Source organism: Musca vetustissima, unplaced genomic scaffold, assembly GCF_032173495.1.
Source record: "Musca vetustissima isolate MV318-11 ecotype Yass unplaced genomic scaffold, APGP_CSIRO_Mvet_v1 utg1129, whole genome shotgun sequence".
NCBI classification, from domain to species: domain Eukaryota; kingdom Metazoa; phylum Arthropoda; class Insecta; order Diptera; family Muscidae; genus Musca; species Musca vetustissima.
Window position 1 is genome coordinate 486,319 of NW_026888644.1, and position 25,448 is coordinate 511,766.

Below are 25,448 nucleotides of genomic sequence, written 5' to 3' on the forward strand. Positions count from 1 at the left end.
CAAAGCATTTATTTTTTGTTTAATCTGGGTTTTAAGGTAATGACTTGCATCATCAACATTTAACTGTAACAGCTGCAATCAAATGCATGGGGAGGAGAGAGGGAAGAGAGAACAAGGTGAGAGGAAAAGAAGGAAAACAGTCATGTTCCTTTCCCTTTGATAAACTATTACCCTGACAATAAAATAAAGTAAAAAACTTGCTAAACTAATGGCCAAGGGAGAGATGATGACCTTCTTGTGCCCGCTACCCTCTCTTTAGTTTCTTTATTCTCTTTCTGCCACCCATTTTCTCAATTACCATATTAAATTCAAAGTGAATTCTATTGCAGTTGGGAAAACATTTTCCTAGAATGAAACCATGAGAGCAATCACCTTAAGTAGCAGCAAGAAAATGGAAGAATAAAAGAGGATAAAAGGAGAAGAGAGAAATAGGCGAATTTTAAAAACGAAGGGCCTAACATAATCTTGGACTTAAAAAAATACCTAAGGCGTGGATTTTTTAAAAATATTTTTTTCAAGTAGTACCTAAGGCGTGGATTTTTTAAAAATAATTTTTCTAGTGGTACCCTGGGCGTGGATTTTTTAAAAATAATTTTTCTAGTGGTACCCTGGGCGTGGATTTTTTAAAAATATTTTTTTCAAGTAGTACCTAAGGCGTGGATTTTTCAAAAATATTTTTTTCAAGTAGTACCTAAGGCGTGGATTTTTCAAAAATATTTTTTTCAAGTAGTACCTAAGGCGTGGATTTTTTAAAAATATTTTTTTCAAGTAGTACCTAAGGCGTGGAGTTTTTAAAAATATTTTTTTCAAGTAGTACCTAAGGTGTGGATTTTTTAAAAATATTTTTTTCAAGTAGTACCTAAGGCGTGGATTTTTTATAAATGTATCTAAGTACCCAATGAAGGAGTTTTTTGTTGTTATAGAAATATTTTTTTTCTTGAATTTCCTAATCAACCTCAGCATACCCTCCATCTGTGTAGGGAATCCGCACAACAACAAAAATTGTTCTATATATGTATTCTAATTGGGGTAGTGAGAGAAGTCCTTCTAATTACCATGCTGTCATGGCAAGGATGGATGACTGGCTGGCTGTGTGTATTTTTTCCATATCCTACATCTCCTTGTTGCCATTGATGTACTATGGCGAACATTTCAGCTTTTGCTGCCAGCCTGCCATTCACCATTACAGTTGGTTTATTGTTGAGCAATGCCATCATTGATTTAATTATTTTTCTAGATTTTCCGTTTTTTTTTTTTTTTGCATTTGTGAATGACGTTCGGGGCAGGCAGAGGAATTTTCCGAAGCCAGACATTTGTTTTCGGTCTAGAGGCATTGAATGTGGCGAGAGAGAGGGAAAAATTCAATCAGTGTTAGCCTTTGTGTTTAGCGGTAATTTTGCCTTTTGGTGGAAAATTGAATTTGAATTCTCGATTTTATTTTTTTGCACCAGAGAAAAAAACATTGCCTGCCAACAAATGGTAAACATCATGTCCTGTCAGTCAGTAGTGAGAGCAAAAATGGCAAAAAGAATAACCATAACTAATGTTTGTAGCCAGCCAGAATTGCATTTAAATTTAATTTCCGTTTCCAATTGGCCTCCATATTTCCGGTTTTCCAGTTGGGGCTAGAATATCATGCACAACAACAACATCCTGTTTGGCTGGATATTAGGATATTAGGTTAAGTGTAAATCTTTCTTTTTTGTTTGTGATTTATTGCCTTTTTCAGTTTGATTTTCCCCTTTTTTGTTGTAAGGCCTAGAAATTAGTGAAACTCTTCCAAACAATAGATCAACAAAATATAATTTCCTTTTCGTCTCTCTTTCGATTTCAGGTCTTTCCAAGCGTCCCATGGGTCCCCAATGCCGCAAAAGTAGCTTGCCCAAACATCAAGAGGTGAAAAAACGTTTCCTGGAAATATGCGATACCACCTTCTCGGAAGAGGTGCGCAACGCATTGCGTTTGCCGGCCTTCGATTCGTACGAGTGGAGCGATGCCGATATCATTCATTTGATGCAGACCATGTTTATAGAACTGGGATTTATTGAGAAATTCAATATACCGTTGGACACATTGCGGGAGTGGCTATACGAGGTGTACAAACACTACAATGAGGTGCCGTTTCACAATTTCCGGCATTGTTTTTGTGTGGCCCAGATGGTAAGCAAAACAAAAGAAAAGAGAAAAAAGGAAACCCCTATTCCTATCCCATATACATATGTGTCAAACCTCACCTCTCCACCCCAACAAACCCCTTTTGTTTGAAAAGTCAAACCAATCAAATTTTGTTGTATATTTGAAAAAAAGGAACTACATTATTTCGTTACATGGCCATTGTGCAGTAGGGCAGAAAACCCTTATCATTTGTTCGACCATACCTCTATTTTGTCCTGCTAATGGAATTCCTTCTCTTCCGAACTTACATAAAAAAAGATGAACAATCCGATGAGCCTCCTATTGTAGTGAATTGCCATGCAAATTGAACTTCGTTCGGCTGTCATTTCAAATTATATTTGATGTGTCGTGGTTATATTTCAATAGCTTAGATTCTAATTTGATTTAGGCTGTCTTTTTTCTCTCTCTGTGGAATCCTTAAAATGCCACCCAATAAATCCTTATTGATTGTTGAATTGGAAATTAACATTTGCCAGTTTTTCTTTTTTGTATAACAGATGAAGTTTGTAATTTAATTCCCTTCTTTTTAAAGGCAGATCGTAAAAGGCAGATTTATTTTGGAAGCAAGAAAATAATAAAATGAAATTCAATCAATTACAAAGCACACCGCAATGGGTCGAGGGTTCTAAAATTAGTAATATTTGTTTGTTCGAAGATTTACGTATAAGTAATGACAAAAGTCATACGCCAAGAAGTACACCATGAGGCTGGCATATAAGTAATGTCATAATTCATACGGCCTAGGGTACACCTAGAGAATTTTGTTTTTATGTTCAGGATAAATTTCTTTTGGATTTTTTAAATATTTTTTTCAAGTAGGCGGGGATTTTTTTTAAATATTTTTTTCAAGTGGTCCTAAAGGCGTAGGCAACTTGAAAAATATTTTTTCAAGTTGTTCTGTATGCCTGGTATCCTAAGGCGTGGGTTTTTTAAAAAATATGTTTTCATGTAGAATCCTTAGCGTGGATTTTTTAAAAATATGTTTTCGTGTAGAATCCTAAGGCGTGGATTTTTTAAAAATATGTTTGCATGTAGAATCTTAAGGCGAGAAAAAAATCTGAGACCCTTAGGTCTCTACTTTTTTCTATAGAAAAAATTCTGAGACCCTTAGGTCTCTACTTTTTTCTAGAGAAACAATTCTGAGACCCTTAGGTCTCTACTTTTTTCTAGAGAAACAATTCTGAGACCCTTAGGTCTCTACTTTTTTCGGTAGAAACAGTTCTGACACCCCCAAAGTCTTCATCTTTTTGCTATAGAAAAACTTTGAAGTCCTCAGGACTTCACTTTTTCAATATAATAAATTCCGAGACCCTCAGGCGTTTTCTTTTGTCTATTGAAAAAAACATAAAACGTTCATGCCTTCACCTTTTTCTTTAGAAACAATTCTGAGACTCTGAAATCTCAACTTTTTTTATCCTATTTAACTGTCAACACGTGTAACTATTATTAGTAATTGAAATCCTCTGAACTCTTAGCTGATTTCATTTACAATTTCAATAACAATTTGAAATTTGTGTTCCGTGGGTGCGTATAAGTAGCGACATAAATCATACACCCATGGGTACTTAAATCAAAGCAATTGTAGAAGTCTGCTGCATTACTCAAATCATTTTTAGGTTCAATTTAATTTGTAATTAAATTAATTACAAATTCAATATATTAACCATTGTGTGTTAACAATTATATCATTGTGAATTGATTATTTAAAGGCTGCTCCTACACCCCCCGACCCCCACCCAAGAAGGCAAACTAAAAGGAAAACAAGACAATGTACATATTTGGTTGCCTCTATGGTTTGACACGTGTCATTTTTTTGTTTGCCAAAAACTCCGATAAAAATCATTTCCAAAGAAATGAATGAAAGCCCACGTTATTTGTGGAGGCCGGGTCGGAAGATGTTATTATGCTAAAAGCAAGCTTAGGTCTATGAACCGGCTGTTTATCCTCTAAAGAAAAAAAAAACAGAGAAAAAACAAAACACGAGCTGTATTTATCGGGTGATAAAACAAAGGTACGGTGTGTAAAACATTGTCGTAAATGATTAAAATGAACATTTTTATGAGGAATTATTGTTGTGGTTGTTGGGTGGTTTTGAATCCATGGAGAAAACATGACATTATGATATTATTTTGAAACGTTAATACTGGGTTCTTTTATTTGGAAATCCATAAAAATATTAAATATTGTTTACCACTTTTTTCTTGTCATAATCCCTTGCTAGTGTCACAACGTCTTTAATCAGTTCAATTAATAATTTTACATTCCAAACATGAATTTCGAAATGTGTTACGACCGCTAGTCAAAAGAAAAAAAAATAAAAAAATTCACCCCAATTTTTCTACTTCAAAAAATATTTTTAAAAAAATCTTTGTCCATTTTTCTTGAAAAAATATTTTCTCCCCTTCTTATTTTCCATTTCCGGATTTCTTTTTTCAGGTGTCCTTATTCCATCTATTCTCCTGCCATAACGACAGTTATTTTTTTTTCCTCAAAACTTGTTTTCGTTTTAGTGTTGTTCTTCATAGTTTTATTGGAAACCAATAACAAAAGTTCTGCAAGAATTTCACAAAATTGTTGTTTTTTTCTCTTTCTCCTTCCAACAACAACAAAAAACCAACAAGGAAAACTTGTTAAAAGTGACGCAAGTGTCAAATGGCAAATAAAAGAAAATAAGTCAAGTCAATATTTTATTGATGAAATTGTTGTTTTTTTTTCTCAGGGAGGGTGGAAAGAGTCAGAGCAGATACATTTTTGACAATTTTTGGTAAATTTTTAACGAAATTCTTCATTTCTTATTGGAAAGATTGGAAACTAAAAAGAATTTGAACTGGTCTGTCAGTCTATTCGTGTTGTTCTAAGTAGGGGAAATTTACAACATGGAATACCCTTAAATTTCAAACATAATATTTATGGCCAACATTTTTTTCTCCACACCCTGCCCTCCTTCAAAAAATATTTATTTGTCCCGCAGGAAGTTAAAAGGAGTTCCTCTCTCTCTCTCTCTCTTGATATTTATATCCTTAAAGTATTCCAATGTTTATTTTCCCAGTTAAGAAAAAGTCATTTTCCAAAGTTTGTGTTTTGGCTCAAGTTTTCCTCTGCCTGAAATTCTGTTTCTACAGCAACCACTGCAGTGTCCTGTAATAGTTTCGCCATCTTCGTAGTTAGTTTGCATTCGACATTTCTAAGTACTGCCAGTGGCATTACGTGTGTCAGGGATGGTCGTTAGCTACCCCCCATTGTCATTTTTGTTCTCGAAAAAGAGATGACACTTTAGTCCATTTAAATGTCATTGAAACGAAACAAAAATTCCGAAAATATGAAATAAAATTAGCCTTAAATATGATTGGATATGACATTAATGGGACAGACAAAAAGATAAATAAGGTTGATCAAAATAATACAATTAGGCTTTAGTTACTACGTACCCATACTTACTTAGCTGGCTTGTGCCGGAACTTTCGTTCCATATGCCGAGCTTAAAAAAGATTTCCAGGCGCGTCGATCTTTTGGGCAGTTTTTCCAATTTGAAAGACCATATTCGGCAATGTTTTCTTCCAATTGGCCTTTCCATCTTATTCTTGGACTTCCCCGTTCTGCGTGAATCATCAGCTGGTTCGCTATTATATGCCCTCTGGGCTGGAGCATCTTCATCCATTCTCACAACATGACCATGTAGTCGCTGCAGCTCAATACGTCTAACAATAATATAATAATCCTCGCCTTGGATAGTAAAAAATCTACGCCTTGGGTGGTAAAAATCCACGACTTGAAAAATATTTTTTTTTTAAATCCACGCCTTGGGTGGTAAAAAATCCACGCCTTAGAAAATATTTGTTTAAACAAATCCACGCCTTGAAAACTATTTTTTTAAACAAATCCACGCTTTGAAAAATATTTTTTAAACAAATCCACGCCTTGAAAAATATTTTTTTAAACAAATCCACGCCTTTGATAGGTTCTTTAAAAATATGGTTTTAAAAATCCACGCCTTTCAAAGGCCCTGATAGGTTCTTAAAATATATTTTTAAAAAATCCACGTCTTAGAAAGGTCCTTGGAAAAATATTTAAAAAAAAATCCACTCCTTAGAAAAATATTTTCGAGGAAATTCTCGCCTTCGATACATCCTTTGAAAAAATATTTTAAATATATTCCCCACTAATAAATAGTTGTTTTTTATAAAAACAACAAACTGGGATTAAGCCAGACTATTTTGCAAAAACATTTTAAATATATTTAAAAGCATTCAAGCCTAGAGCATGTCCAGGCCCCTAAAAGTATGCAGCGTTTGACTAACAATGATAAATTTACAAATTTTCAATTTTTCCATCATTGAATTTAAAATCCTTAGTTTTTTATATATTGACAATCCCTAGACCTGTTACCTATTTGCCGAAAACCCAGAAAAATTATCTTCTCCCCGAAATTTCTTCCAGTGTCATCGTCCACTATAACAATTGTATACAATTTGTATCTTTTGTTTTACAATTTTTTACTTAAGCTTCTTAGGCTTTTGCCGTTTTCCTAGCATAGTCATGTTGCGATGCCATTATACCAGATACCCTGTCCCTGTACTACACCCCGCCAAAGACAGAGAACTGGGTCAAAATCGTTTTTTGGTATCTTAGGACCGGACAAGGAGACGACGACGTCGGGGTACTTAAAAAAGCCCTTTTTTTCAAAAGGACAGACGGCGTGAACAAAAGATTATGATGTTGTGTAATATTCTAGCTGAGTGTAATCGTTGCATCAGCTTCTTCCTCCTTCTCCACCCTGTTTTCAGGTTTCTAGTGCTGCAGTAAAACGTTAGCATCAAACTAAAGAAGATGCCAAAAAAATACACCGAGTACATGACTTGGATAATGGTGATGACAAAAAGAAACTACTGAAAGGGAATGGCAAAGAGTGGAGTGGAGAGGGGGAGGGTGGGCCAAAGGCAAATGTAACTATTTTTACATGAACATTTCTTTTAAAAATAGCTTTGGCCAAGTGCTTGAGCTCAATAGTAGTAGTTGTAGATGTGCTAGCTTTAAAGTGGCCCCAAACTGGGTGGGTTAGCTAGATTCCTTAATGCCCTGCAAAATAGTGTGCAGGAGGTTTTGAGGGGGGTTTTGGAAAAAAAATCCTTATGATTGCATTGTAAAACGTAAGTGGGTGACTGGACTACAAAGGAAATGAGTAAAAGCTACAGCAACAGAAACAAAAAAAGAAAAAAACGAAATAACAACGTTTCATCTTTCGTTTAGAATTTATGGAATTTCCTTTGTAATGTCAATATAATTTCTTGCATTTTTTTGTTCGTTGGCATTTCCCTTTTATTGCAACGTTAAAAAACGAACGAACGAAAGACAAAAAAAAAATTGAATAACCACACTTTATTTTGAGATGACAGTACACCTTTTTGACAGCATGTCTCCATACACATGCATAAGTAAATGACAACAACCATTTTTTTTTTCTTTGCATGACAATTTGATTGATAATAAACGAAATACAGTTATGGGATTAATAAAGAGAAAATTTAAAATAAATTAAATTTTTGAGGGTATTTTTCAGAATTTTCCAAACCTATTTTTAAACAAGTGAAAAAGCGTTGCAGCAAATTCGTTCAAGAACCCGCAAATTACCGAAAATTGGGGGTACCCTTATATGGGGGCTATCCAAAAAAAATGGACCTATATTCATAATTTTCTTGTGGAGACATTTAGTACCCAATAAGAACCCAATGTAGAAAATTTCAGCGAATTCGGTGGAAAAACGCGTTCAAGAACCTCAAAATACAGTAAATGGGGGGGGGGTACCCTTATATAGGAGCTAGGCATAGCTCCCATATAAGGACGTGGACCGATAAAGCCCATCTTCGAACTTGACCTGCCTGCAGACAAAAGACGACTCTATGCAGACGCACATGGCTATATTGTCATAGAATTTTATACTGATCAAGAATATATACGCTTTATAGGGTCGGAAATGATTATTTCGATCAGTTACAAACGGAAAAACAAGATTAATATACCCTCCATACTATGGTGGAGGGTATAAAAATACAAAACTTTTAAAGGTCCAAACACGCCTCATAAGGTCCCTAAAAAATATTTTTAAAAACCTAGGCCTAATTTAGACCCCTACAAAATTTATTTCGTATTCAAATATCCCAATAAATACTCATTATTATATCCCTTTTCTTGTATATTTGTATATCCTTTCATTAGATTTGTATATCCTGTTATTAGATTTAAAGATTCCGTTAGCCTCTAAATATTCTATAGAAACTCATTGAGCCTTTAGTTCGTCTATAAAGACTCCTTGAGACTTCAGCTCGTCTGCAGAGACTCCCTGTGCTTTAAAGTCGTCTGTAAAGGCTCTATGAGCCTTCAGTTCATTTATAGAGACTTTCTGAGCATCCAGCTAGTCTATAGGGACTCCCTGGACCTCCATATAGTCCATAGAGACTACCGGAGCCTTCAGCTCTATAGATACTCTTTGGGCATTTAGCTCGTCTATAGAGACTCGCTAAGCCATTGGTTCGTCCATAGATACTCCTTTAGCCTTCAGCTCGTCTATAGAGATTATATGAGACTTCCGATCGTCTATATAGACTCGCTGACTCTTTAACTAGTCTATATAGACTCTCTGAGTCTTGAACCCATATATTGAGACTCCCTGAACCTTCAGCTCATCTATAGAGACTCACTGAACCTTCAACTAATTTATGTACATGGACTCTCTAAGCCTTCAGCTCGACTATGAATCGTTCCGCTTGTCTGTAGAGACCTAGGCCTAAATTAGACCCCTACAAAATGTATTTTTTATTCAAATATCCCAACAAATCCTCATTATTATATCCCTTTTCCTTCTATATTTGTATGTCTTTCATATGTCATATTTTTAAAAATCTAGACCTAAGGTGAACCCCTACAAAATGTATTTTTTATTAAAATATCCCAATAAATCCTCATTATTATATACCATTCCTGCTTTATGTGTATATCCTTTCATATTTCGCTGTAGATTTAAAGTAGATTTAAAGATCCCGTTAGCCTCTAAATATTCTATAGAAACTCATTGAGCCTTTAGTTCGTCTATAGAGACTCCTTGAGCCTTCAGCTCGTCTGCAGATAATTCAGGTCGTCTGTAAAGGCTCTATGAGACTTCGGTTCATTTATAGAGACTCACTGAGCATCCAGCTAGTCTATAGAGACTCCCTGAACCTTGAACCCTCGGAACCTTCAACTCATCTATAGAGACTCACTGAATCTTCAACTCATTTATATGGACTCTCTAAGACTTCAGCTCGTCAATGGCGACTTCCGCTTGTCTGTAGAGATACCTAGGCCTAATTTAGATCCCTACAAAATTTATTTTTTATTCAAATATCCCAATAAATCCTCATTATTTTATCCCTTCCCTTCTATATCCTTTGTGTATCCTTTCATATTTCCCTGTTTATTAAATTCCCATCATCATTATTAATATTTCTTATCCGTTTTTTTCATCTCATTTGCAGATGTATGCCATAACACGTCAAGCCAATCTATTACAACGTTTAGGTGATTTGGAGTGTCTCATCCTTTTGGTATCCTGCATTTGTCATGATCTCGATCATCCAGGCTACAATAACATTTATCAAATAAACGCCCGTACAGAATTGGCACTAAGGTAGGTGGCCAACCAGAATCTCTCTCACACACTCAAACACCCACACACAAATTTTCCTTTAAGCCTTTGCCTCTCACACAGCATGTAATAGAGATGGTGTAGAGGGGAACGTACGTAACTTAACCCCAATGCGAAACTTTGAAACCATTCAACCATTTGAGCCAATAAACGTCAATCAAACTCAACAATGGTGTCCATCAAACTTTTTTATGTGTTGGCCTTCCTTCAAAAAAAAAAAAAAAAAGAGGACGAAGAAGGAAAACTTGTAATCCTAGATTTAGAATGTAACCCAAAGGTAAAAAATTCATGCTGTGTTTGGAAGAGAGCGAGACAAGGAAAAAAAGGAAAAATTGTGTGAATTTTTTTGTAATCCTTTTTTCGGGAGGGTAACAGCTGTTATGGCTAAGGGGCTGCAAAATCCTTTATGTTATGCATTTAATGAACATATTTTCTTCTATTCTTGTTTCAGATATAATGACATATCGCCTTTAGAGAATCATCATTGCTCGATAGCATTTCGTTTATTGGAACATCCAGACTGTAATATATTTAGAAATTTTAGCCGAGAAGCATTCAAGTAAGTTGCAATTTTTTTCTGGATTTAAAAATAAAACAATAAAATATTATTTTTCTCTACATACATTTCTATTTCCTCTTGTTTAACTCTAATGTTTGTCTAAGTACTTTGTGAGAGTGTGTAGACACACCCACATATATATATATATATATATATTTGTAATAAGCTGTATGGCCACAAGTACCACACTTAGTTTTCTAAGTCCAACAGAAATCCTCTTGAAGCTAGCCAACAACCCTCTTTCTTCTCCTCTATAAAACTGTTACTTAGAACTTGACCAATGGTTGGGACTTGACCACTGGCAAAGGAAGTTAATGCCAAGTACTCTTAGAACACTCATGCATTCACTTACCCACACACACACACACTCTTCCGCACAGCTATTGTTCATGAACAAATTTAGTTTAAATATTTTTCTTTTTCCTGTTTTTGAAAGAGGGGGGAGATAGAGAAAAGTTTGAAATATTATTCCATGGGAAACTCTGGCCCCAAAAAATAATATACAAACTGCATATAAATCATAGAGAGATAAATCTGAACATATGCTACTGGTATTTAATTCACAAACTCGATAAAATACAAATATATAAAAATTAAATGTCACAAACAAAAGATTTGCCAGGGCAATTGCAAACAAAGAAAAAATAAAACCAATTGAAATAACAAAAATAAATTAAAGTACATATTAAAAAAAACAACAAAATAAATTAAATAAATAATAAAAAATTTATATCAATTATGAAATCAATTTATAAAATAATATTTTAATAATAAATAGCAAAACATTTTTTTTTTGAACCTTGAAAAGTGGGCAGCATTATCAGTTGAACTCCGAAACTCGTCAATATAGAAAACTTCTAAAGCAAATCTCATAACAGGGAATTAGCGTGTTTTTTGAATATTCCAATAAATTTTGTGCTTCAATTTTATATTAGAATCAATTCTGTACCTGAGTAATATACTTCACCCATAAAGACTCCCTGCTTCAGCTCGTCTACAGGGACTGTCTGTCGGTTCATTTATAGAGATTCCCTGAACCTCCATATAGTACATAGACACTTCCGGAGGCTTCAGTTCGTCTATAGATACTCCTTGGGCATTTAGCTCGTCTATAGAGACTCGCTGAGCCATCGGTTCGTCTATAGATACTCCTTTAGCCTTCAACTCATCTATAAAGACTATATGAGACTTCCGATCGTCTATATAGACTCGCTGACTCTTCAACTAGTCAATATAGTCTTCCTGAGTCTTGAACCCATATATTGTGATTCCCTTAACCTTCAGTTCATCTATAGAGACTCACTGAACCTTCAACTCATTTATAGGGACTCTCTAAGCCTTGGAGCCTTCCGCTCGTCTGTAGAGATACCTTCAGCTCGTCTCTAAGGACTGTCTGAGCCTTCAGCTCATTTATGTGCTCTATCTGAGCTCGTTAACAGAGACTCTCTGAGCATTCAACTGGTCTATAGAGGCTCATTGACCTTTCAGCTCGTCCGCAGAGACTCCCTTAGTGCACTATCTGAGCCTTCAGCTCGTTAACAGAGACTTTCCGAGCCTTCAACTGATCTATTGAGGCTCATTGACATTTCAGCTCATCAATAAAGACTCCTTTAGTCTCCATGTTGTCTATAGAACATTCCTGAGCCTTCAGCTCGGCTATAGAGACTCTCTGAACCTTCATTTCACCTATAGAGACTCCCTGAGCTTTCAGCTCGTTAACAGAGACTCTCCGAGCATTCAACTGGTATGTAGAAGCTCATTGACCTTTCAACTCGTCCGTAGAGACTCCCTGAGTCTCCTTATCGTCTATAGAGTATTTCTGAGCCTTCAGCCGCCTATAGAATATTCCTGAGCCTTCAGCTTGGCTGCAGAGAATATCTGAGCCTTCAGCTCATTTATGGATACTATCTGTTCCTTTAGCACATCTCTAAAGCCTCCCTGAGCCTTCAGTTTGTCTATGGAGCCTCCCTGAGTCTCCATATCGTTCATAGAGACGCCTAGAGCCTTCAGCTCGTCTATAGAATAATCCTGAGCCTCCAGCTTGGCTGTAGAGAATATTAGCTCATTTATGGATAATATTTGTGCATTTAACACATCTCTAGAGACTCCCTGGGCCTTCAGATTGCCTATTTAGCCTCCCTGAGTCTCCATATCGTTCATAAAGACGCCCTGATCCTTCAGCTCGTCTATAGAATATTCCTGAGACTATCTGAGTCTTTAGTTGGCGTCCCTGATCCTTCCGCTCGTCTGTAGTGATTTGTTCATCCTTCAGCTCATTTATAGGTAACTAGCAAAGTACCCGCTACTTCGTATGCGGAAAGGGAATAAAAAAATATTTCATATGGAAATGGTGAATACCGTATAATTAGTTGTACTATAGTTCTGAATTCCACCTCTATTCCTACATTTAATATCAAGTTTATTACCATTAATTACTCTTCATACACATAAGCACTATTTTCCGAAATCCACACTTTAGCAAAAACGTACAGTTTCCACATGTAATTCCATTTAGAACTTTTCGAACACCACTAAATTTAGTACCAAAAACCCTTTGGTCCTTCTTTCTAACTCTCTGTCAATGACCAACATTCTGAATTTTAGGTTTCCAGCTCTCTCCGTTATCCAAGTTTAGTGAATTTTCTATTCTATACTATTGGTACACATAAATTCGAGTTTCCAAAGTTGTCTCCATAGCTCAATACTACACTTCAACAGTAATCTAAGTTCCAAATCTCAAGATTCAACCAAATGCAAATGGTTTCAAATTTAGTACCATTTAGTAATTCTCATACTCATAGGTAAGAATTTCTAAAACTACATCAATCCATCAATCCTAATCTTACTTCCACCAAAGTCCAAATTGTTCCAAATTATTTTTATGTCCAAATATTAGGATTCCCGCTCACACAAAACGAATTGTACCATATTAAGTACCAATTAGGTCTTCTCGTATCCATAAGTACGAAATTCCAATACTTCCTTAATCTTGCAATTTTAATTACAAATTTACGTTTACTATCTCTATCCGTTAACTCGAATCTAAATTGTAGCAATTTTTTACCATTTAGTACACATAATGACGAATTTTAAAAAAAATTACCGACATATCTCAATTCTGCACTCAAACTGTAATATTAATTCAAAATTTTAGAATACAGCCCTATCCGTTCACACATTTGTAAGATTTCCGAACCCATTTAGTACTTTTTGTTTCTATAATTAACAATTTCCTAAACTATGTCAATCTTACACTCCAACAGTAATTTTAATTAAAAAATTCGGGAGTCCAGCTCTATCCGTTCATACATAATCAAGTTGTACGAAATATAGTACTATTTAGTACACATATGTACTATGTTTCCATATCTCAATTCTATATTCAAACATCAACCATTAGTCCAAATTATGGGTTTCCAGCTCTCTCCGTTCACCCAAATCCATCTAGTGCCGTTTATTACTTTTCGTACACATAAATACGAGTTTCCAAAGATGTCTCTATAGCTCAATCTTCAACAGAAATCTTAATTCCAAATTTCAGGTTTTCAGTTCTATCCTTTCAAGCAAAATCCAAATTGTACTAAATTAAGTACCATATAGTACCTTTCGTACCAATAAGTACGAATTTCATAATCTACCTCAGTCCTACATTCCAACAGTCATTTTAATTCCCAATTTGAAGACTTCAGCTCTGTCTGTTCACCTAAATCCAACTTCCACCAAATTTAGTACCATTTAGTACTTTTCGTACAAATAAGTACGATTTTTTAAAGCTAATTCCGATTATCAAGATTCCATCTCTACACACTCAACTGAATGCAAATAGTACGAAATTAAGTACCATTTTACACTTTTTATATACATAAGTACGAATGTACTTATTTCCGTACATCAACACTAGTTCCCAACCAGTATTTCATTTCATATGTCAAGATTCATGCTATATATGTTCAATATATATACAACAGGAAGTAAATTCAGTAAAGTTTAGTACCTTTAGTACACTTATAGGTCGAATTTCCAAAAACCCTTTGCACATCATTCTAACTTTCCATCAGTGACCAACATTCCAAATTTCAGAATTCTAGCTCTTCCCGTTCGCTAATAAAAAGGGTACCATATTTGGTACATTTTAGTACTTTTCGCACCCTTCTACTTCCAACAAAACTTCCTGCATACCCCGATTCTACACCCCCATAATGACTGTACACTGTAGTATGAATTTCCAAAACTTCCTACTTAACCCAAACCTACACTTCACAGAGATCCTAATTCCAAGTTTCAGAATTCCAACGCTATCGGTTCACTCACAATCCAAATTGTACCAAATTTAGCACACAGTAGTATGAATTTCCAAAACCTCCAACTTACCCTAACCCTACAACCCCACAGAGACCCTAAATCCAAGTTACAGGATTACAACTCTATCGGTTCACTCACAATTCAAATTGTACCAAATTTAGTACACAGTAGTACGAATTTCCAAAACCTCCTACTTACCCCAATCCTACACCACCACAGTGATCCTAACACCAAGTTTCAGGATTCCAACTCTATCTGTTCGCCCACAATTAAAATTGTACCACATTTAGTACACAATAGTACCAATTTCCAAAACATCCTACATACCCCAATCCTACACCCCCACAATGATCCTAAATCCAAGTTTTAGGATTCCAACTCTATCGGTTCACCCTCAATTCAAATTGTACCAAATTAAGTACATAGTAGTACCAATTTTCTAAAACTTCCTACATACCCCAATCCTACACCCCCACAGTGATCCTAAATCCAAGTTTCAGAATTCCAACTCCATCGGTTTATCCCCAATTCAATTTGTACCAAATTTAGTACACTGTAGTACGAATTTCCAAAACTTCCTACAGACCCCAATCCTACACCCTCACAGTGATCCTAAATCCAAGTTTCAGGATTCCAACTCTATCGGTTCACCCCCAATTCAAATTGTACCAAATTTAGTGCACAGTACTATGAATTTCCAAAACTTCCTACAGACCCCAATCCTACACCCCCACAGTGATCCTATATCCAAGTTTCAGGATTCCAACTCTATCGGTTCACCCTCAATTCAAATTGTACCAAATTTAGTACATAGTAGTACCAATTTCCAAAACTTCCTACATACCCCAATTCTACACCCCCACAGTGATCCTAAATCCAAGTTTCAGGATTCCAACTCTATCGGTTCATCCACAATTCAATTTGTACCAAATTTAGTACACTGTAGTACGAATTTCCAAAACTTCCTACATACCCCAATTCTACACCCCCACAGTGGTCCTAAATCAAAGTTTCAAGATTCCAACTCTATCGATTCATCCACAATTCAATTTGTACCAAATTTAGTACACTGTAGTACGAATTTCCAAAACTTCCTACAGACCCCAATCCTACACCCTCACAGCGATCCTAAATCCAAGTTTCTGGATTCCAACTCTATCGGTTCACCTACAGTTCAAATTGTACGATATTTAGTACACAGTAGTACGAATTTCGAAAACTTCTTACTTACCCTAAACAGAGATGCTAAATCCAAGTTTCAGGATTACAACTCTTTCGGTTCACTCACAATTCAAATTGTACCAAATTTAGTACACAGTAGTACGAATTTCCAAAACGTCCCACTTAACCCAAACTTTCACCCCCAGACTATCGGTTCACCCACAATTCAAATTGTACCAAATTTAGTACACATTAGTAAAAATTTTTAAAACTTCCTACATATCTCGATCTTACACCCCAACAATTATCCTGACTCCAAATTTCATGATTCTAGCTCTATTGGTTCGCATAAAATTCAAATTGTACCAAATTTAGTACCATTTAGTACCCATGAATATAAATTACTGAAACTGGGTAAAAAAATTCCAAAACTACGTACATTCCCAATCCTACACTCAGATGTCCAACTCCTAATGTTAATTTCAAATTTCAGGATTCCAGCTCGATTTGTATCTCCAAATTAAATTTGTACCAAATATAGTATCATATAGTACTTTTCGTACACATGAGTACACGCTTTCAAAACCATCTCCTTAAATAGACTCTACATCTCATCCCTAAGTCGCATTCCAAATTTCAAGTTTTTAGCTCTATCAATTCACATGCTACGAAATTGTACAAAATTAAGTACATTTTAGTACTTTTCGTACCCTTCTATTTCGAATTTCCAAAAACCCGTTGGTACATCTATCCTACACTCAGCGACCACCAATCCAAATTTCAGAGTTCTAGCTCTACCGGTTCGCCAAATACAAATGGTATCACATTTAGTACTTTTTAGTACTTTTCGTACCGTTCTAGTTCGAATTTCCAAAAACGCTTTTGTACATCTTCCTAACTTTACATCAGTGACCCACATTCCAAATTTCAGAATTCTAGCTCTTCCCGTTCGCCTAATACAAAGGGTATCATATTTGGTACATTTTAGTACTTTTCGTACCCTTCTAGTTCGAATTTCCAAAAACCCAGTCTTATCTCACGCCTACACACCAACACCAACCCACACTCAAAATTTCAAGCTTCTAGCTTTAGCCGTTTCGTCTGGGCGATGATCTGTCAGTCACTCACTCACTCACTCACTCACTTAACACTAAGCTCTTTTATATATATAGATATCTGAGCCTTTAGCTCTATAGCCTCCCTGAACCTTTAGTTCGTCTATAGGCTCATTGAGCCTTCATCTCTAGAAACTCCTGATCCTTCAGCTCCTTTATAGATATCCGTTGAGCATCTAGTTTGTCTATGGAGATTCCCTAAGCCTTAAGCTCGTTTATAGAGACACCCTTAGTCTCCATATCGTCAGCAGATATTCCTGAGCCTTCAGCACATTTATAGAGACTCCCTGAGCCTTTATATCGTCCATAGAGATTTCCTGAACCTTCAGCTCTTCTATTGAAATTCCCAGAGCTCCAAGCGGTGATAAATTGGAACTTCTAAGCATAGAACCTCGCACTCTATTGATTTCAACTAAACTCCTATGAAATGTTATTTTTCCCGATTTGTTATTTATTTTATTAGATCCTTAATGGTATTTAATTTTATTACACCTTCCTGCCTTCCCTCTTATGATGGCTATTAAGTTATACATATAGCAAAAGTTTCTTTATATATTTTTAATTATTTAATTTCATTTTCTAATAGTTTGCTTATATATAAAGTAAATTCACCATCGCTCTGCCTCACTTTCCTCCACTCCCTCCTCTCTCCCTGTTCTCTCTCCCTATCTCTGCCTCTGCTATAATAAAATTAAAATATGCAATCGTAAAGTCGAAATATTAAGTGTGTGTGTATACGAAGCTTGGTAACTTAAGAACAATTTTGACAATAATATTAAAGTGGGTCGAATGTTACTGTTATTAACATTTTCAACATGTTACAGTTATTACCATTTTCCTTCAAAAAAAATTACTGTTAATAAAATTTTTCACAGAAAATGTTACTGCTAATACAATTTACTAACTTTTCAACAGAACGCTTACTGTTAATAACATTTGCAAGATAACATGTTACTGTTATTAACATTTTACTCCAAAAATGTTACTGTTATTAAAATTTTCCTCCACAGATGTGACTTTTTCCTCAAAAAATCTTACTGTTCATAACATTTTTCACAGAAAATGTCAATGTTATTAACATTTTCCTCCAAAACAATTTCTGCTAATACAATTTTTCACAGAAAATGTCACTGTTAAAAAAATTTTAAACAGAAAATGTTGTTTTTGATAACATATTCAGCAGATAATGCTACTGTTACTAACATTTTCAACAGAAAACGTTACTGTTAATAAAATTTTCCCCAGAAAATGTCACTGTTAATAAAATTTCCCACACGAAATGTCACTGTTAATTTAATTTTTAGGTTTCAATGTCACTGTTAATAACATTTTTAGCAGAAAATGCCAGTTTTAAAAATATTTCTTAATGTTTATAACATTTGCATAACTGTTATTAACATTTTCACCAAAAGTCTTCCTTTTTCCCCGTTATTTTTTTTTTTTTTTTTGTACCCACTCTAATATCCTCCCTTTATTTCCCATGCCACCTACAAAAATTGTTTGCAATTAAATTTATGATGTTACTGGTAAATTTCTTACTAGTTTTTCACATAACTCTTATCCTTCAACATATGTATGTATATAGATGGCTATGTAAAAAATTTTTACAAATGAGCCTAAGATAGAGAAAGATGCCAGAAATTTAATTTTTAAGAAAATGCAATTTCAAATTATAAATGTAAATTTACAAATACACAGACACACATACACTCTCAACTGCAGTTAACATGTGTGTGTAAATAAAGCAAGTGGTTTTATTTGAAGTACTATCTACCAAAAAAGGAAAAAATTAAAACGAATATAAATGAAACTCATAAAGGTAAGAAGTTGTTCTCGGCTAAAATATGAAAATCCTATTAAAATGTTAAATGGAGAAAATTACTTAATTGAATTGATGAAACTCTTTAAGAGGAAAAAAAACAACAACAACATGAAACGATGTAATATGTCGATTAATTAAGATACAAGGCTGTATAATGAATAGCAAATGTAATTTTTTAATGGAAGGTGGAATAAAAAAATGTGAAGAGGAAATGTAAAGGATATTAAGAGATTGTAGTAAAGCAAAGAGAGGTATGGAAAGTATTAATATTGTTTCAATAAAACTTCAGTTGTTGTTGTAGCAGCTCTACTGATTTTCCACCATGGCCTGAGGTGAGAGATTTTGGCCGAGTGAGCCTCCGGTTGTAGCAGCTCTACTGATTTTCCACCATGGCCTGTGGTGAGAGATGTTGGCCGAGTGAGCCTCCGGTCTTTTCGGATAGTATACCCCTCTGTCGTAGGAACATTGTCTTTTGAAACTTTAGTGGTATTTATTGCTTTCTATGCAAGAATTAAGTTATCATTCTCTGGTTTATTGACCTTTAAACCTTTCCAATAAAATATTTTCAAAATCTCCCACATTGGCTTCTTTGTTAAAATTACCCTGAAAAAATATTTATGATTACCAGTGTTACACTCAAAATCCTTAAATAACTGTCACACAACTTTAAGTTATTTCAAAAAGTTTAACAGAGTATTTGTTTCTCCCTCTTCTCACCTCCCCCTCTTTTTGTCCTCACTTTTGGCTGTGTAATTTAATCTTCTTAATTGAAAGTGTTTACGATTACTTTGTCATCATCATCATCATCGTTGCAAAAAAAAAGAAAGAAATAAAAACCCGCCTAAGGATCCAATGAGAACTGAAACAAGAACGTATCTAAGATAAAAAAAAAGAGTTGGAATGAGATTGAATTGTCAAACAATGTGGGCTGGGAATGTCGAAGATGCCACTATGAGAATTTGAAGGAATAACAATGACATTAGGTGGACTGAAAAGTTCAAGAATATAGAATTTTTAAGTTCGGTTTGGGAAACTCGAATATGACACTAAGAGATTTAGAAGGAATGTCAATGATATTTGGTGGACTGAAAAGTTCAGGATTATTGGGGACGGAATTTTAAAGTTCGAAGAAAATCTCCGCTTATGATGAAAGAGTTTTGGGTTTATTGTAGAAAACCTGCTAAAAATTCAGAGATTAAATATCTACTGCAGCCAGAGAACTATTTTTGGAAAATGAACATATTATGATCTCCTCTGATTTAATTTTTAAACCAGAAGCCTTTTTCTTTACCCAAAATTTGTTTCAATAATGGCAAACCCTTATTAAATAATCTCAATTTTCCCCTTATTTCCTTTCATAAAAATTTAGAACTTCTAATGATGTAGCTATATCCTATGACATCTTAAAATATGGCAACCTTCCCTTAACATCAAAAATAACCCTTTCTTCCACCCATGAAATACTTCCCACTACCATATCTCTCCACTAGTATTTAGCTCGGATTTCATGCGAAATAAAGGCATAAACGAGAAACGTCTTTAACACCAATACCACCACCACCATCCACACCATAGCCAAAGTCATTTCGAAATATATTTCAATTTCTTTTATGACAGTTTATTTGCTACTCTGTTGCTTTTTATGGTGTGTACTTTTTTGCTTTTTTGTTCGCTTTCCTCGCTCGCTGCTCTGTACTCCACGGAGAGTTGTTACTGCAAATGGTGTCACTATTGCAAATGCTTGAAGTTTTGTCTTTTTTGTAGTTTTTTCCATTGCGATTTTATTTTTTTATTTAGTTTTGATAATCATAAAAATTAATTTTTCAAATAAAACTTTAAATCCCAAGACATGATGAGATGAAAGAAAAACCAGAGATAGAGAGAAAGATTCATTGACGTCATTGATAAAAGAAAACCCAATACGAATGCCCAAATGCAAATAGTTCTCAGGGATTCTCAGGATAATTTTGATTAATTTCTTCCACATTTCATTTGATTTTAAATAGAAGTGAATTCTAAAACATAATTTCCTATTACATTTTTCTTCAATGATAATGATTTGCACAGATATTTGCCGTTGCGTATAAGTAACGACAACACTCATACGCCACCAATTACCATATCATTTTTATAACAAAGTTCACATGTGCCTATTGTGGCGTATAAGTAGTGTCAATACGCATACGCCACCAATAACAACTGCAAATTTCTTATTTGATGGTTAATATTCTCAGAACTGGCCATATTTTCTAAGAACTGACCATATTTTTTGAATACATAGGTTTCAAATATTCTGGTGTCCAAAGGAATAACTTAAGATAAAAAGAGAGAAATATGATAACTTTCATTTTAAAAACAATTTTTTTTTTCAAAAGCACAATTCAGATTTAGAAATCATAATATTATGCCGATTTTACTCAAATTTTTATTTAAGAGCAATATTTTTAGTTGATTTCTTGAAGGCAATAGCTACTGTGGGTCCTTAATGCTGCCCTGCTTAATAGACTAATGGATTAAATTATCAGATTATAGAAAATAAAGAAACTACCTCTACAAGAACATTAAAAAATTGAGATTATTGATTCTATTTTTATACCCTACACAACTATGTTGTCAGGGTATTATAACTTTGTGCAGCCCCAAGAGTTTGTAACGCCGCGAAATATTGATCCCAGACCCACCTTCAAGTATACCGATCTTCATATCTCGACTAGCTGAGTCGTTCTAGACATGTGTGTCCGTCCGTCCGTCTGTCCATTATAATTTGTAAACACGATACAGGTCACAGTTATGTACCAATCTTCACGAAATTTTGCATGTAGAATGGGTTCGGCCCAATGAAGACCCCTATTGGGAAAATCGCTTAATATTTAGCGGATGAAATGGACCAAATACTAAATTTTGTCGGGTTTTCTGGTTCCTCCAGAAGCCGCAATAATGGCCCGAACTTCGTAAAATTTTGCATGGAGAAGGGGATCGGGCCAAAGAATAAGTATGCCTGATTTGATAAAGATTGGTCAATATTTAGCGGGTCAAATGGACCCTAACTTTTGTGTGAAAAATTACCAAATTTGTATTCTATGGCGTATATATTTACTCCTGAAGGACATATAGCCGAGAAATTCATAGTATATCCAAGAGGAGTGGTTGATCTTTAAATTGATACCAATTATATGGTCGCATGTACTCGAATGTGGGAGTTACACGTACATATTTACAGGTGCTTACGTACTCAGATATTATTTAGTAACCCATTACCACACTAGAGGCCGGAAATATAGCTCTGATCGCTTGGAAATTTTCCATGAGGATCCAGTTATGTTCAAGGACAACGTCTATAATTTTCGATGATGATCAGATAATAATATTGGGATGAAGTGGGCCGAAAACGTATTTTTTTATTTTCGAGCCTGGAAAAGTAATTAGAGGGACCGTACGAAATATTTCCAATATTCGGAAAGAGGTGCTGTTGTCAGTGTTAGGAAGAGGTGCTGTTGACCTCTAATCGGTCAAGAGGGTGCAAGTATCGGGAAATATTGCGCAAGCTCAGAACATAGAACAAAGAAAGCTACATTTTCGTGAAAGTTGTGTAGGGTATCATATGGTCGGCTCCGTCCGACTATACTGCTCCGCTCACTGGTTTCTAATTACAATTGAAATATTTTTACTTTTTTTTCTTTTAATAGTTTTTAATATTCATTTTAAGTTTTCATTTAAAATATTTTAGTCCGCCAATTCTTTATAAATCTGTTTGATTAATACGCTGTTAATGAATTCCCTCAATATTCATTTTATTATTTGTTTTTATATAATTTATATTCTGTTTCAAAATTCTTTTTTATTTATTACGTTTTCCAAACACTGTGTAGCCGTTTGGTGTATTGTCCATCATGATTGATCTTATCAGTTCTCCAAAAAAAAAAAAAAACTAAGTAACACAAATGTTTATTTAATTCAATGAGCGGCGTTTGAACTTCTCATTCCGACAGATAGCTAGCTAGTCAATCATCAAATGGCCTCCTCAAGAGAGCTCTTCAATAAATAATAAAATATATATTTTTTTTATTTCATCAAGTATTTTATTTATTTATTTCCTAAAGTGAAAACTCTCAAATGGTGTTATCATTTCAAATTACAAATTGTGTGTTTGTGTGTTTTAATTTATTATTTTTTATTATTGATGGAAATTACAACGTAAATCAAAAATTACAAAAAGAAATAGATTATTGGCTGGAATTGAACTGGGTATTGCAAAAATTACACAGAGAAGGGCTTATCAGCAACGAATTGAATTTAAAAAAGAGAGGGAGAGAGAAATGGAAATATTTTTTTGTATAATATTTCAAAACTGGCTTGAAATTGATTAACGATTTAGTTTTATTTTAATTAAGCTTGGGAGAGGTGTTAATCGGAAATTATTTGCGGTTTGCTAAAGAATAAGCAGAAAAGAAAATGCCTTCCAACTTTAGCCATATTTTGTGGTTTATTGGCATCTCCATAATGCTAAAGGTCGCTCGAGCTCTACCCCCCACAACACAGACACCATTGAGCAGCAAACAGAAATTCCCAAAATGTAATACCACCTATTGGCCCAGTGTTAAACTTCAAATGGACGACTATATGGATCTGCTGGAGCAGCCCTGTGATGACTTTTGGAATTATGCCTGTGGCAATTGGCGTGTGCCACATCAGCTGAGATTTATGAAACCCACAGACACCCTGACCGCCATTAAGGCCCAAAATAAATATTTACTTATGCAGTATTTAGATGAAGCTGAAAAGCAAGATGAGGAACAGGAGGAGGACGTGGGAAGCCATGCAAATAGTGATCTGGCCTCAGAAAGTGTGGTGAAATTTTACAAATCCTGTCTGGACAAACGAACTTTAAGATCTCGGACCCAAGATGAATTGGCCATACGTTTGTATACCGATGTTTTGGGTAATTTCAGTTCCAGTTGGCCAATACTGCACAGCAATTTCTCTGCCAGCCGTATGGAAACGAATTTCAATTGGGAATATGTGGCTGGGCATATGCGACGTTATGGTAGCCAGACCTTGATTCGTACCCTAGTCCAACCGAATTGGCAAAGTTCTCAACAGCTGATTGTCTATCTAATGCCACCTTCATTTGAACTACTCAAGGCCCGACAATCGGATAGTACCTATGATGAAGAATCTGTTTTTTTCTATCAACGTTATATCAAAATGTTAATGATGGATCTGGGTGTTAGGGTAAGGAAATCCAATTTAATTGCCAATGAAGTTGTGCAATTCGAACAATCCCTATTGGCCTTGGTCAACAATAAAGATGTCATGATTTTAAAGGAACCTCAAACCTTGGCGTCTTTGGCACGGGAATTGCCTCAAGTGGACCTAATGAAATATTTCAAAACATTGCTGCAAGATTTCCAATTACCAAGGAATTTTGAACAAAAAATGCTAATAGTGGCTGATAAAAATTATTTGCGTAACCTTGTGCGTCTGCTGGACAAAACCAAAATCGAAACAATTGCCAAATATTTTTTGGTACAATTTTTGGTGAATTTCAAAGTGAATCTTCACGATGATGAGGGTTATTTTAAACAAAAGGAAGAATGTTTAAGGCAGCTGAATGATTTTATGCCCTCAGAATTGACCCGGATATTCTTGAGGCTACAACACCATGGGGATGAAGAGGAATTTATCGCCGAAACTCAAAAACATTTGGAGGAAATTTTCAGCAAACTTAAAATACAATTTGAAAAATTGATAAATTCCACCTCGGTATTTGAGCGAGATGTCTATTCGAAAAATCTCAGTATAGAGAAAATTCGTAACATGCGTTTGCTGTTACCAAAATTGGAAGAGAATTCAAGTATTGGTAGTAAAGATTTGGAAATTTCCGATATTTATGATTTAAATTTAATTGCCTTGACGAAATTTAGAAATCAACAACAACTACAGCAGCTGATACCCCACATGGTTAGCGATGTAACGGAAATTGTAATGGATCCGGAATTATCTTTATCTTCCCTATATTTCGATCAATCCTATGGCCCATTGGATGTTAATGCCTATTATCGCCTAAAGAAAAATGCCATTGAATTACCGATTGGTATATTGACCGCTCCCCTCTATGATCGTTGTATGAAACCTGCAAAAATTTACGGAGGTTTTGTCTACATCCTGGCCCATGAACTGCTACATGGTTTCGATTATGATGGCATGAATTATGGTAAAAATGGCAACACGAATAATGGCTGGGGCCCCAAGGCAATTATCAAATTTGGCATACAATCCAATTGTTACCTCGATGATCGTTATGCGGATGGCCATTCGACAATAAATGAAAATATTGCCGATTCGGAGGGTCTACGATTGGCATTGGAAACTTTGCTGGATTATGAAATGGATCAGTCATTCGATCAAAATGATATGAAATTATTTTTCTTAAGTTTTGCCCAGACATGGTGTGGCATTAGTGGTGCCGGAGCCAATGGGGAAAGTAATTTTCGCATACATGCCAGCCATCAGGAGCGCGTGAATAATGTTTTGGGTAATTTTATGGAATTTGCTGATGTCTATAAATGTGAAACAATGCAGCCATTGAATCCGGAGAAGAAATGTAGAATATGGTAGGGGAGGGAAAATTTTTAA

At 35.0% G+C, this 25,448-nt stretch overlaps 1 protein-coding gene across 1 annotated transcript in view; it reads left to right on the forward strand.

Moving 5' to 3' along the window:
• Positions 1-25,448, forward strand: part of LOC133336544 (high affinity cGMP-specific 3',5'-cyclic phosphodiesterase 9A) — an 87,155-nt gene that overhangs the window by 52,000 nt on the left and 9,707 nt on the right. Inside the window, exons 2-4 of the mRNA XM_061544827.1 lie at positions 1,835-2,160; positions 9,684-9,835; positions 10,305-10,412. Coding sequence (XP_061400811.1) covers positions 1,835-2,160; positions 9,684-9,835; positions 10,305-10,412 — 586 coding nt within the window. The remainder of the gene's footprint in view (positions 1-1,834; positions 2,161-9,683; positions 9,836-10,304; positions 10,413-25,448) is intronic.